The sequence below is a fragment of the Onychostruthus taczanowskii genome, unplaced genomic scaffold (genome assembly GCF_017590055.1).
Source record: "Onychostruthus taczanowskii isolate IOZ18803 unplaced genomic scaffold, ASM1759005v1 scaffold7, whole genome shotgun sequence".
Classification (NCBI taxonomy): Eukaryota; Metazoa; Chordata; class Aves; order Passeriformes; family Passeridae; genus Onychostruthus; species Onychostruthus taczanowskii.
In genome coordinates, this window is record NW_024504786.1 from 18281396 (window position 1) to 18293582 (window position 12187).

Here is a 12187-nt window from a genome sequence, read left to right on the forward strand (position 1 = left end):
AATGATACATTTACAGGTCTGCCAAGGTATAAAAGCACATTTTCTGGCTTGTGCAGTTCTGGAAGTGCAACACAATACAGCTTGTCTCTAAGAAGTGTGCCACTGGCACCCAAAGAAGAAATGCAATGACAAGCTTCTGGGAGACCATAAGCAGCCACAAAAAGGAAATAAAGGAAGAACCACACGGATAAAACAAAACTTTTTGAAATAGTTATAGAATAGCATTGAAATTGCAGTATATATTTGGAAATTATAAAAATGTCTGCAAGATAAGCATAAAAATTTGCTTATCTTCTCTGAAGAAGTCCACACTAACTAGGTTTATCTACGGGGAAAAAAAAAAAAAAAATTTGCTTATCTTCTCTGAAGAAGTTCACACTAACTAGGTTTATCTACAGGGGAAAAAAAAAAAGTATTCAATGGAATATACCTCTCTAAATTCAGTCATTCCACCCTAACAGTGGCAACCAATTCCATACTTTTAAATGCTTCCTAAGCCAAACAACATGAATCAAACCTTCTGATATGCAATTTTTATTGGAACCCAAGCAAAAGACACTACCTATGTTAAATAATATCCAGTATCTTAAGAGGTAAGTGGAGCAATATTTTTGAGAGAACTACCATGTTGTTAGCCAGATTTAAGTTTAATATGCTGTTAGAAGTTTGTATCAGTAACTTATAGACACACAGATTCCTCTGTAAGCATTGTAAACCTCTTCTGAAACTGGAAGTATTCATTACAGCAGCCACTTTGACCAACTGACAATTAAAATATAACTCTTTCTCAGTATTATAACTGTTTTGCAAATCTCAGTAGTATGGCTTTTCTCAAGGTAAGCTGAACGGCTGTGCTAAATGGTGCCAAACACATTACTAACAAAATTGCAACAGTGGGTTGCAAATAGTTTTACAGAGGCCATGAACTAAACAGAAATGTAAATTGGGGGGAGAAATAGGAAGGAAAATTATCTGTGCCAAGTATATTAGTATTAAAAAAGAAAGTAGTGAATAAGCTGATATTTATGCTAAGAGAAAGCTATTTATGCTAGTTCAAAAAGTCAGAAATTTATGAATGAGAACTAGAAAAAAAATACAAAAAAGCACAAGTACGTGGACAGATCTATTGCATCATGCGTAATCACACATAAAATACTTTAGGGTATTGTGCTTCACTCATTTCTATTAAAGAAAGTGAAATTTTCCTTATATGCAAAATGTGATCAAAAATACAAGAGCATATTTTGGTTGCACTGATATGCAGGCACACAGAAAGAAATAATAGGGATGGATGAGAAGTGGGGAATGACAGTTTCCATGCTGGAGTCAGATTAATGCCAAGCAGGTGAAGACCTTCCACTTTAAGAGCACAGTATCAGAGGGGTATTACAAAAATTATTGAACTTACAAGCCAGGACATGTGGCCACTATCCCAAAACCATATTCAAGTAGTTTTGAAATCTTAGTACTTTGTAGTCCCAACGATACAAGGAGCACAAGTGAAAATATGTAGTAGCCTAAATGTTCTACAAGATAATCTTTATTCTTAGCAACCCATCCTTTACCAATACTTTCTTCTGAAAAATCAGCAACCTTCATATTTCACACCAGCTGATAAACAGAGAATATGTTTTGTATTGAACTCCAGGGGTCCTGCGGCAAAGAGTTAAATAGAGATGCAAAATCTTCCAGGTGTATCTCCTGAGGCACAACCTGTCCAGATGGAAGAATGCATCTCTACTCCCCTAGCTGATGTAAAGATGCACTTTAGAGATATGATTTACTCACAGAATGATTTTACCAGTTCGACCTGATGAAGGCTGTTCCCTGTTTTTAATAGGACGCAACAGGACTAGTGAAGGACTAGTCAGATAAAGGAAGACTAAATATACAGACATGTGACAGATTTAATGGCTTTAGTCACCTGCTGTGAAGCTGGCAACTCAAACTTACCCTGCCATTAACATTTTCCAATTAAGACTGGATATGTGGCACATACCCCTTCTTTTCCAGGAGCTACACAACTGAAAGGTCACCTTTATCAGATCACCTTTATCAGATCCACTCAGTTTGACCTCAACAAACCTTGCGGAAACTTCCTTTACATTTTGGATACACAAAACCCAGGCCCTATTAGTTCACAGAAGCTGGACAGTTCACAGAAATCTATCATAGTTGTACTACTAATCAAGGAAAGATAATGAGTAGACTCTTGAATATACAGGAGAAAGGATCTAGAATTTCAAAATAAATAATAGGTTAAACTCAGCAAGGGATTTCAGCTAAGAGACATCAGGTAACACATACTTCAGATGTGATGCAATTTTCTTCCTCTTGCTTTTCTTTCTTCTCTCTTAAGACCACCAATAGTTACTAAACAGCCATTCTTGTAATGAATATTGCATATGACTATTTTCTTACAAATGAAAAGAAGAATGAAACCTGCTGCTTTTTGATGGGACAAAATGTTTCCATTATGACCTCATGCTTTCTTTACCAGAGTGATTATATTACACTACCAGATCATCATGCAATTCCAATTAAAGAGATGAGCTGTTTTCTTCATCAGATGAATTTTAGAAGCAGAGGATCAGCAGCATGGAAGGCCTATTTGAACTGCGAAATAACTTAAACATTCTGAAGGAAACCTTACTTTTGAAACCAATTCTTCTGCTATCCATACTCTAAAAGCTTAGCCTCCCATTACAAATGTAGTGTTTAGCAATTTTTTCCTCTATATTTCCCAACAAAAATAATTAATAATCTATATCCACAACCAAAGAACAGTCATAATCTTGATTTTTCCCTTTCCTAAAAATTATGGTAAATCATATATAAGCTAAAGAGGCAAAGATGACTTTGACATATTCTAGGCTCACTAACAGTTTACAAAATGCAATAAAGGATGCCAAGCAAAATGAGAATTTTAAAAATCAGTTGCAATAATATAAATAAACAAGTGGTAGAAGATGTCAATCTTAGGGCAGAAGGAAAGTTAAAAAATTTAAAGGATGGCCTCTTCTGCCATAGAGTCCTTATATTGTTCATAAAAGTGATACAAGCAAGGAGATAAAAGGAGATAAGAACATTACTTTCAGTTTCCAAAGATATTCTCTTTCAAAAGGAGAATAACACTTTTAAGGTTCTTTATTATGTTACTCCCTTATATAAAAATTTTATATATCTATGTAAAGAAAAAGAGAGCTAGGAAGATCACAGTTTTCAATATTTGCTAAATTAGCTAACTGCAGTTCTAAAGACAGCAATAAACACAAGATTAAACATAAAAATAATCACTTTTCTGCATTTTTCAGAAAACTATTCTCTCTGACCAGTCAAACACCCCAAAGGATACTAAATTAACACATCCTGAAAGGATGCTTGAAGCCTCCAAGTCAAGATATCTGGGGGCCATTTGCACTTTTAATTTACCAAATTCATTTCATTAAAAGAAAACATTTCATGTCTCCAAATAATCCATTAGTTTGGGATAGATCCAAAATAAATGAAGCTGAGTTCCTTTGGGGAAGCATTTCTTCAGCAGAAGTCAGACCATGTGATTCACTAGGTTACAGAATAATCTTCCAAGAGATTTGAATGCCTGACAGCTGATTTCTTTGAAAAGACCTGAAGATCCTCCAGAAAATATATTGCCCAACATCAAGGATGATGAAGACTGGCTAGGTCTGTCACTGCTCTAATTTCTGTGAGCTGGAAAACCATGTGTGATTGAACTGAAAAGGAATTTAATACATTTCCATATATAGTAAAAAGGAGTTTGAAAACAGGATAGAGGCCAGATTGTTCACAAGGTATTTATAAGAAATGCATAGGTGTGTACCTTTAAGAAAAGCAGTGTTGATAGCTTTAAAATATAATTGCAAACCCATATGGGATCCTTAAATCTAAGTCATACATTCAATGTGAAAAAACCCAAAGATTCCTGAACTTCTAGGCAACACCTTTTTGTGCAGTGCCAGTTGCTGAGGTCATCACTCTGACCTTGAGAAGATACAGAGATTTATACCTGGCTATTCACAAGCAAGAACAAGGAAGACTGATGTATCAATTAAAACATGTCTTGAAGATGGAGATAAATGACAATAAACAACAGAGTGAAGTGCATGGATATTACTATTAATCTACTGCTCTCCTGTTTCGAGTCTGAATGGCACTTAGGTCTGATGAACAAATCCCAGGGGAATAGAAGCATTCTGTATAGGGAGGGTTCTGACATGCATCTATCCTAACAGCTCAGCCTGAACTGCTCACACAGAGCCCACAGTCCTGGCCAGCAGCCAAGCGCAACACATTCTGCAGAGCCTGAACACAAAAGGTAGTTAGAAGTTGCCCAGTTAAATAAATCTTGTGTAGACACATAACACAGTCACTTGGGTCCAGAAAGGCACTGACTGAATTAAAATGGAAATATGAAGGCCCAATCAGGTCCAAAGCTTGTATCTTGAAATCCTCAGGTCACCCATTATAGGAAGGGAAAAGTGAGGATGCAGGAGTTGACCTTGCTGAGGGAGAAGAATGTCATGAGGGAACAGGACAGCACAGCTGGGTAAGCCTGCAGACAAGGGTCGAATTTAAGATATGTCCTCTTTTTCTAGGCTGACTAGTTCTATGTCTTTATTCACAGCCTTCTATTTTTATGAATCCGACTGTGAGATGTTTGATTCCTCCTGAACTTTGTTTAGGGTAAACTTGGTATTTGATTCAGGCATGAAGAGATCCTGTAAATAAAAAGTAGGCATTGAAATCCTCTCTGCTGGACCACCAAAACTGCAGTTTGAGTGTGATGCAAAAGAAAATGAAAATACAACAAGAAAAAGGAAATCTCAATGCAGCGCTTAAGGTATAATTAATAAATACAATTTGATTACAAGTCAGTGTCCAGTAAATTTACATATGAGAGCACAGTGAAGGTCATAAGTCCTTCAGAAACACTCAAACATTTTAAAAAGAAATATTTAATTTCTGATGTTGCAGTGACGTGACATGCACTCTCAGGCTCATTCAATGGAATTCACCCCAAAATATTCCATAATTTTTCTGATTTTATGGCTGGTAGTTATTTTTAGTCTAGATGAAGTCTTAGACCCTTCCCACAACAAACACATAGACAATTCCACCAGCTGAACTAGAAAGAGGGCATATGGTGGAAACAAATTCAGAAAATGACTCATTTAAATCAGTACTGCTATTGAAAGAAATGCCCCAAAACCTGAAACACTGGATATTTTATTATTTGCTCCTTTGGAGACAGAAGCATTGCCTAGAGCAACAAGGATTATATTCAGCTACACAAAGTACTTATGCCCTTAAACCAATATATTTTTACATAAATCCTTCTCTCAAGATGCTTCTTTAGTGGTCTAAAAATATCCAACTTTTCAGACTGAATGCCTTCCTAGGCTGTGACCTTGCCAGGGGACTACAAAACTGTGCAACTTCAAGAGAAATCCTATTCATCTTCCTAAATGCAACTTCACAAACATAATTTTTTATTTTACTGATGAAAAATCAACCACTTCCTTTGGGTTTTGTAATCAGTGCTGGAAACACATAATTTATCTTTAAGCCAAGTATCAGTTTCTTATTCTGGACTGCAATAACTTTTGTAATCAGTGCTGGAAACACACATTAACAGCTCTGAAATCACATAATTTATCTTTAAGCCAAGTATCAGTTTCTTATTCTGGACTGCAATAATTCAAAGACTCAAAGACATAATGCCAAGAGGGGCTATTAGACCACCTTGGCTAACTCTTCCATACTTGCAGACTTCAAAACTTCCTACAGTCACTCTGTAACTTAGTCAACTAAAGTATGAATAACATTTCCCCAAACTTTCTGAAAGGTCTCTATCCTTAGCTTAAAGATAGCTAGAGATTCATCATTTTGGTAATTTGTTCTTTCTTTCCTACAGGTTTTATTAGATATTTTCCTAACTGAAATTATCTATCTTTCTTCTCCCCCCCCAACCCATTTGTCTATATTTTCTTTTTGTCCTGGATGTTTGCATAAGGTAAGTGAGCCACGTGTGATGATGCAGTCTATGTTTCAAGTCTGTGTTTCAAGCATGCAGAAGTAATATTGCATCTGAATTCTTACTTCTTTATTCACAAACTAAGACACGCATCGTACTATTTTAGGAAAAACTTTTCCCCTTCTTTAACAATCAGCATATTTTGAAGCTAGTGCCCAACAAATATTTTCAGCTTCTTCTGGTTTAATCCAGACTCTGAAGGGACAGTCCTGCCTAGCCTTTCTCCCAGTTTTCCCTCTTCCTTCTTCCTACCACAAGAGTTTGTGTGAAAACATTGAAGATCAAACCATGAAACCAATCAAGCTGAACAATAATCTTTCCATGTTGCCTTTCAGCATGATTAGTATCCCAGATGGGGACAATCTGCTGCAGATGAAAGGTTCTTCTGTTACCACATGCATGCAGACTGTTATTGCAGTGTACTACTGAGCACATCGTGTTTGCCCTGCAATTATTTCTTTGGCTTGTATGTGTGTAACATTGCCTTCAGTTGTGTTCCCATCACTGTTTACTGCTCTGCAGTATCATGACTGACAAATTTTAATGCCATCCGTTTTACACACATTTCTGTATTTCTAGCACAATTACTAAGAAACTACTAAAAATTTAATTCGGCGACAGCTCGTTGTTTATAGTAATTTCTGAAACAAGGCACCCAGATTCAAATCTCTTTGTCATGTACTTTACCTTTCTTTAAAAAATGAAAATATCATATGTTGAAAAGCCAGAAGCTTTGCAGAGGTATCACTAATCAAAATTGTAATTTCCTCAAAACATATAATCAAGTATTTAAAAACAATTATTTTCCTTATAGACTAGCTGCAAATATATTTTTCTCTTTTAACATTTTATTTAGTTTTGCAATTAGAAGTTTACAAAAATCAGCACTTCAATATTCTATAAATTCTTTCAGTACCTAAACAAAGTTTGTTTCATTTATTTCCTTAAAATAAATTATCTGTGTGATTTGACAGGCTGCTTCTCAAAAGATAATAAAGTATCCTGCCTCAACAAGCTGAGGCTTTTTTTACTATTTAGCAGACTATTCTATCATTCTATAAATTCAGTCTGCCATTTATTCTATTTCATATTTATCATATTGGTAGCATTGCTGATGCAATTATTTTAGATCACTATTACACATTTAAGAGATCTATTGACTTCACTGGGAATATTTATGCAAAGTGACACAAACTCATGGAGCACAATTTCTGACCTAATTGTGTCTTAGTTCAGAAAGCTATGTAAAAGAATCCAATCACCACTCTCAGCAAAAAATGAAATATATAGAAACAGCAGTTCTCCATTTTATTAATCAATAAGTGCTCTTCCATTTGTTTTCAAATTAATTTTAAAATGTTACACTACGAATTAGGATCCTTGATTTTACATTTTTCTCTGTAGGTATTGCTACAAACTCTGTGTAACCAAGAGGGAAAAAGAGGCCTTTGAAAAACACATTAAAAACCACTGAACGCAAAAGCAACCAAATAGAACAAAAAGCCCAGAAAAACTCCCAAGCAAAATTTAAATTTTCTTTGAAATTTCATTACAAAAAAAAAAAAATTAGATCTTGCTATCTTTTTTTTGTCTTTGAATAAATTACCAGTGATATGCTTTCAATCTGTTCTGGTTTGGAATATGGAGATCCAGGTATGCAGGCACACAGACAGCAGGTCCTCTGGGATCCTCCTGAAAAGCCCAGACCCCACACACTGTAATGCAGTATAAAGTCCTCTGCCTGTGTGTAGGTGACTTGACATATCTTGAACTACACCTCAGATGGAATGGATGGGAAAGGGAGTCCCTCTGAAAGAAGTTCTGCACCCTATGGGCCTTTGTCCCCTGCTGACAGAATTTTAAGTCAGAATAAATAGTAATGAAAAATTACCATGTGTTTAGGAAAAGTTCAGTCCCAAAACAGGCTCAAAGCAGACATCTAAGAACAATTCAGCCAGTTTTTAATGCTGATCTCTTGAGCAATCAGTAGTAATAACCAGTCAGATCACACACACATGGTGTGCATACAAGCTGTCCAGAGCCAAGTTCAGTTATGACTTTTGGAAAAGCTTTTCCCTTTACACTGTTCAGTGCAAGTACTTAGAATGTATGTATAATACTTAGAATGTGTACAGCAATACATATAAGGGTTCAGAGGTCTAATCTGAGGACCTATCTTGACTTGGATGAACTACTCAGTTTGTGGCTGTGAGAACTGTCTACAGTGACTAATGGTTTCTCTAAATATCTTTCATGTTTCTGGGAAAAATTCCTACTCTGTTTTGTCCTTGTTGGTTTACCTCCTGTGAGTGGAACTGGCTGAAATACTTTTGTGTGCACATGCATGTGTGCATGCAGCTCATTAAAACACAGGGCACATTTAACAGGGAGAGTTTACAATTGTGGGATACTCAAAGCTCCAACATCTTTCAAATGTGGCATTTGTTGAAATCCAGCATCAGTAAAATTATAAACCTACACAGGAAGAATAAATATTAATGAGTAGACAAACTCATACTGCCATAATTTTTAAAAATAATTACAGTTTAACTTTACTGAGAATGCTGATTGTTCAAATATATCCAGGGTGATAGGTTCCTTCAAAAGCTTGACATAAATGAATGGACAGCAAAAATAAATGCACTCCTGCAACCTGATTTCTTCACCTCTACAACAATGCATGCCATTTAGCTGGAAGTGTTCCTTGGGTAACTTTTCTTCAGCACAACCACTAATGTGCAATAAATCCAGTAATACACTGATTACTCACCTCATCAACTCGAGGATCTTGAGCCTGAGCAGCATTGGGCACTGGGGAGTCACAGTCTGGGCTATAATGCTCACAGTAGTCAAATGCAGCTCTGGGATCAGCTATAATCAACAGCTGCTGGATCTCACCCTGCAGGAAAGCATGTGCAGATTAAATAACAGAACCAAAGGTAGTCTACAGTTCATCAGGAGTACAGAGTTCACATTCAGAAACAAAACCAGGCACATAATACTTAGATATTTCCAGCTGTGGTTATAAATAACATATCCGCTTAATTTCTGCTGCTATTATGGAAAACAACTATTGTTCACATGGCAAAACAATGCAAATTAATATCAAATGGACTAGGTGCAAAATTCTGGCTTAAAATCATGTCTGGTTTTGAAAGGAGAGAGTGAGAAGGTGTAAGTTCTGATCTGTGATTTTCATGCTGTTTGTTTACTTCTACACTGGGAATCAGTCTAAATTCCTAAGACTTAATTCAGGGCACTTCCTATTGCCAGCATGCAGCTCAGCATGCAAGTGATCAACAATATAATTATGAGTTTGCAACACATATGCAGTCTCAAAGGAGACTAAAATAAAATAAAATAAAATAGTCTGTACCAGAGACAGTTATTTGAATAAAATATAATTAAGTGAGCACTGTATAAATACACACTATAGATTGTGTTGGAAAAAATGTAACTGCTAAAAAATGTTGGTTTTGCCTCTATTTCCATATATCATGCATAAAAACAACATCACAGAAAGAGACCCACTATTCTGGATAATAAAAATAGCTCTGCTGAGATCCCCTACAGAGATCTTGTATGTTTATCATTTTCCACAGAAAGCTGTCTGGTATCCAGTGTATTTCTTAACATAGTGGTACTATTTAGGCAGCATTAGGTTAATTTCTGCCAACATTTCCACTATAAATTTTCTCATCCAGGAGCTTCTTATGCTCACATAAAAATAAGTTTGTTGGAAATTGGCACATGTTCTTGGTCAAAACCCATTAAATTCAATCTCTCACTATTTCCCCACAAGGGGGTGATTTTTAAGATTTATATACTTCTAGCAGGTTTTTTTTTTCTTTTTTTTTACCCAAAAGAGGGGCAAATGAATATCTTTGTTAGTATACCTGTGCCTGTTTGGTCTTTAAAGACAAGATATCATAACTGATTAAAATCTACAGGTGGGAAAATTCATAATTCTCTCAGTATTTCCAGAATCATTTTACATCTATCTTAACAGTAACCTTTAACAAATTAAGAAAACTGGAGCATATTTTTAAATAGTAAATAATAATTGCAACACTCCTTCCTTACAAAATGAAAAAACAGAGACATAAGCAAAATTTCCTCAAACTGAAAAAAAAAATCAATAAATAATCTGCAATTTTACTAGTTCTACAATTTTTTAACTAATTTTTCAGTCATAAAGTAGGAAAGAGTTTCATAGCACATAATGGCTATATGTTACAATTCTGCTTTTTAGAGTACTCTAAGCTCACTTCACTTTTATAGACATGTGTGTCTCAGATTAATTTAGATTTAGAATATTTTTTTCTAAGCTTCCAGAAATACTACAAATGCAACAGTTTCTTTCTCTGTCAGCAGCTCTGGACTGTCTCCTTTATTTTCCTTAATTCACTAATGCTTCCTGATTTGCACATCTTACAAAACCTACTACACATACAGAAAAATTCCCCCTTTGATTTCTTCCATGACTCCCTCAAGAGCTGGAGTGCTTTGAGAGGTTTTGTACAGCCATTGTCAGCCTGAGCTATGCATCCCCCGTCTCCAGCAAGTGTTTCCAAAGTGCTCTGCCCTTTCTCTTTCACCAACCACATTAAAACCAAGTGAGGCAGAGGAAAAAATGAGAGAGAATAAGCAACTGTAAGACAAAAGAGGTAAGTGACCCTTTTGAGCAACCTAGAGGTGGATGTGTAGAACCTCTGTCCTCATCCTGCTGAGTTCAAATCATGGTCTTGCTCTTTGGCCCTGAGCATTCCTGGCTGTCTGAGGTGCCTGGACAGATCTCCGTGTCCGCAGAGTGCCAGCCAGCGGGAGCCATGCCCAAACAGCTCCTGAAACTACTGTTTAGTCAGAGAGCCTAAGAGAACACAGGCCCAGGAATACAGCCAGTACTCTGCAGCTTTGTACTGGTCTTGAATGCCATGGAATTTTGGCACTGAGTTCTGTTGGATTGTGTGTTTGCAAGAAGCACTCGGTATGCTGTTACCACTTGGCTTAAATGTGCCTAAATTGGTTAAAGCTGTTCCTGATCCATTGACTGTATTTCCCAGCCCCGCCTGTCTGCCTGTCATGGCTCCACAGAGATGGAGGCCCTCAGAAATCCTACACAGAATACATACATTTTTACAGAATACATACATTGCTACTGGCTATAAATGTGTGAGAACGAGAAGTTTACTGAATTTGATTTTACATTTGGAATCCCAATTCTTAATTTCCCTCTTTTTCCTTCAAGATGTGCTATAAAAATGATTCCAGTAAATTATTCATTTTCCTTTTCTATTTTTTATTTTCTGTCTTTGCTAATTAAATTGTTTCTCTGAGTATTTTGTTCCATGAAGCATTGGCTGTACTGTAAGAATAGTTCAAGAGTTTTCCTTGCAGATCAGGTCAATCATACCAGCTCATGAAGTTCCACAGGAATTAATGCAGATTTCATTATTGTGATTTAGTTACCATTCTAAGGTATTTGTTGGACAAATCTATACTCTTTCCCATTGAAAATTTTTCACAGAATTGCTTCAGACTTTACAAACACATTCTTTGGTTTTAACTGCTTGACTTTGTGAGACCAAAATAGAATTTTATAAAATTCCTTGCAAATAAACTACAAATAATCTGGTCATATTTCATGACCTGGAGTCATAAGTGAGGCAAGTGAAGATCTACCTGCACAAGTCCGGAGAACTTTGAATTATGAGTTATTAAGAATTCCAATAGCTGACCTGTAAAAAAATACTGAGGTATCTAAACACATCTGCATATGTCATATCATTTTTCTTGTATGAAAATTTCAGGAACAAAGGAAGTCTCAAGGGATAGAGTGATGAGAGACAAAAATGGAGAAAGAGAAAGAAAAATAGATTAAAATGTAGAAATACACTTGAGGATCCTAAAAGTTCTCTGAAAAGTGCATAGAGAAAAAAAGGAACTACAAAATACTATGGTCTATAGACAAGTTCTTCCTTCTCTATGAAAATTTCATGATCATATCTGTTGGGAAAGATTGCTCAGGCAATTCCAAAGTTGGAAGTTGCTATCTAGCATGCTATAGAAGTAAAGCCTTCCCAGTCTCTGCTGAGCCAGCTGTCCACCATGCTTTGGTGTCAGAGGTAAGTG

The 12187-nt window shown here is 36.0% G+C and overlaps 1 protein-coding gene across 4 annotated transcripts in view; it reads right to left on the bottom strand.

Moving 5' to 3' along the window:
• Nucleotides 1-12187, bottom strand: part of COL11A1 (collagen type XI alpha 1 chain) — a 129668-nt gene that overhangs the window by 86708 nt on the left and 30773 nt on the right. For all 4 annotated transcript variants that reach the window (XM_041421411.1, XM_041421409.1, XM_041421412.1 and 1 more), the window contains exon 5: nt 8826-8954. In XM_041421411.1, the coding sequence (XP_041277345.1) occupies nt 8826-8954 (129 nt within the window). The remainder of the gene's footprint in view (nt 1-8825; nt 8955-12187) is intronic.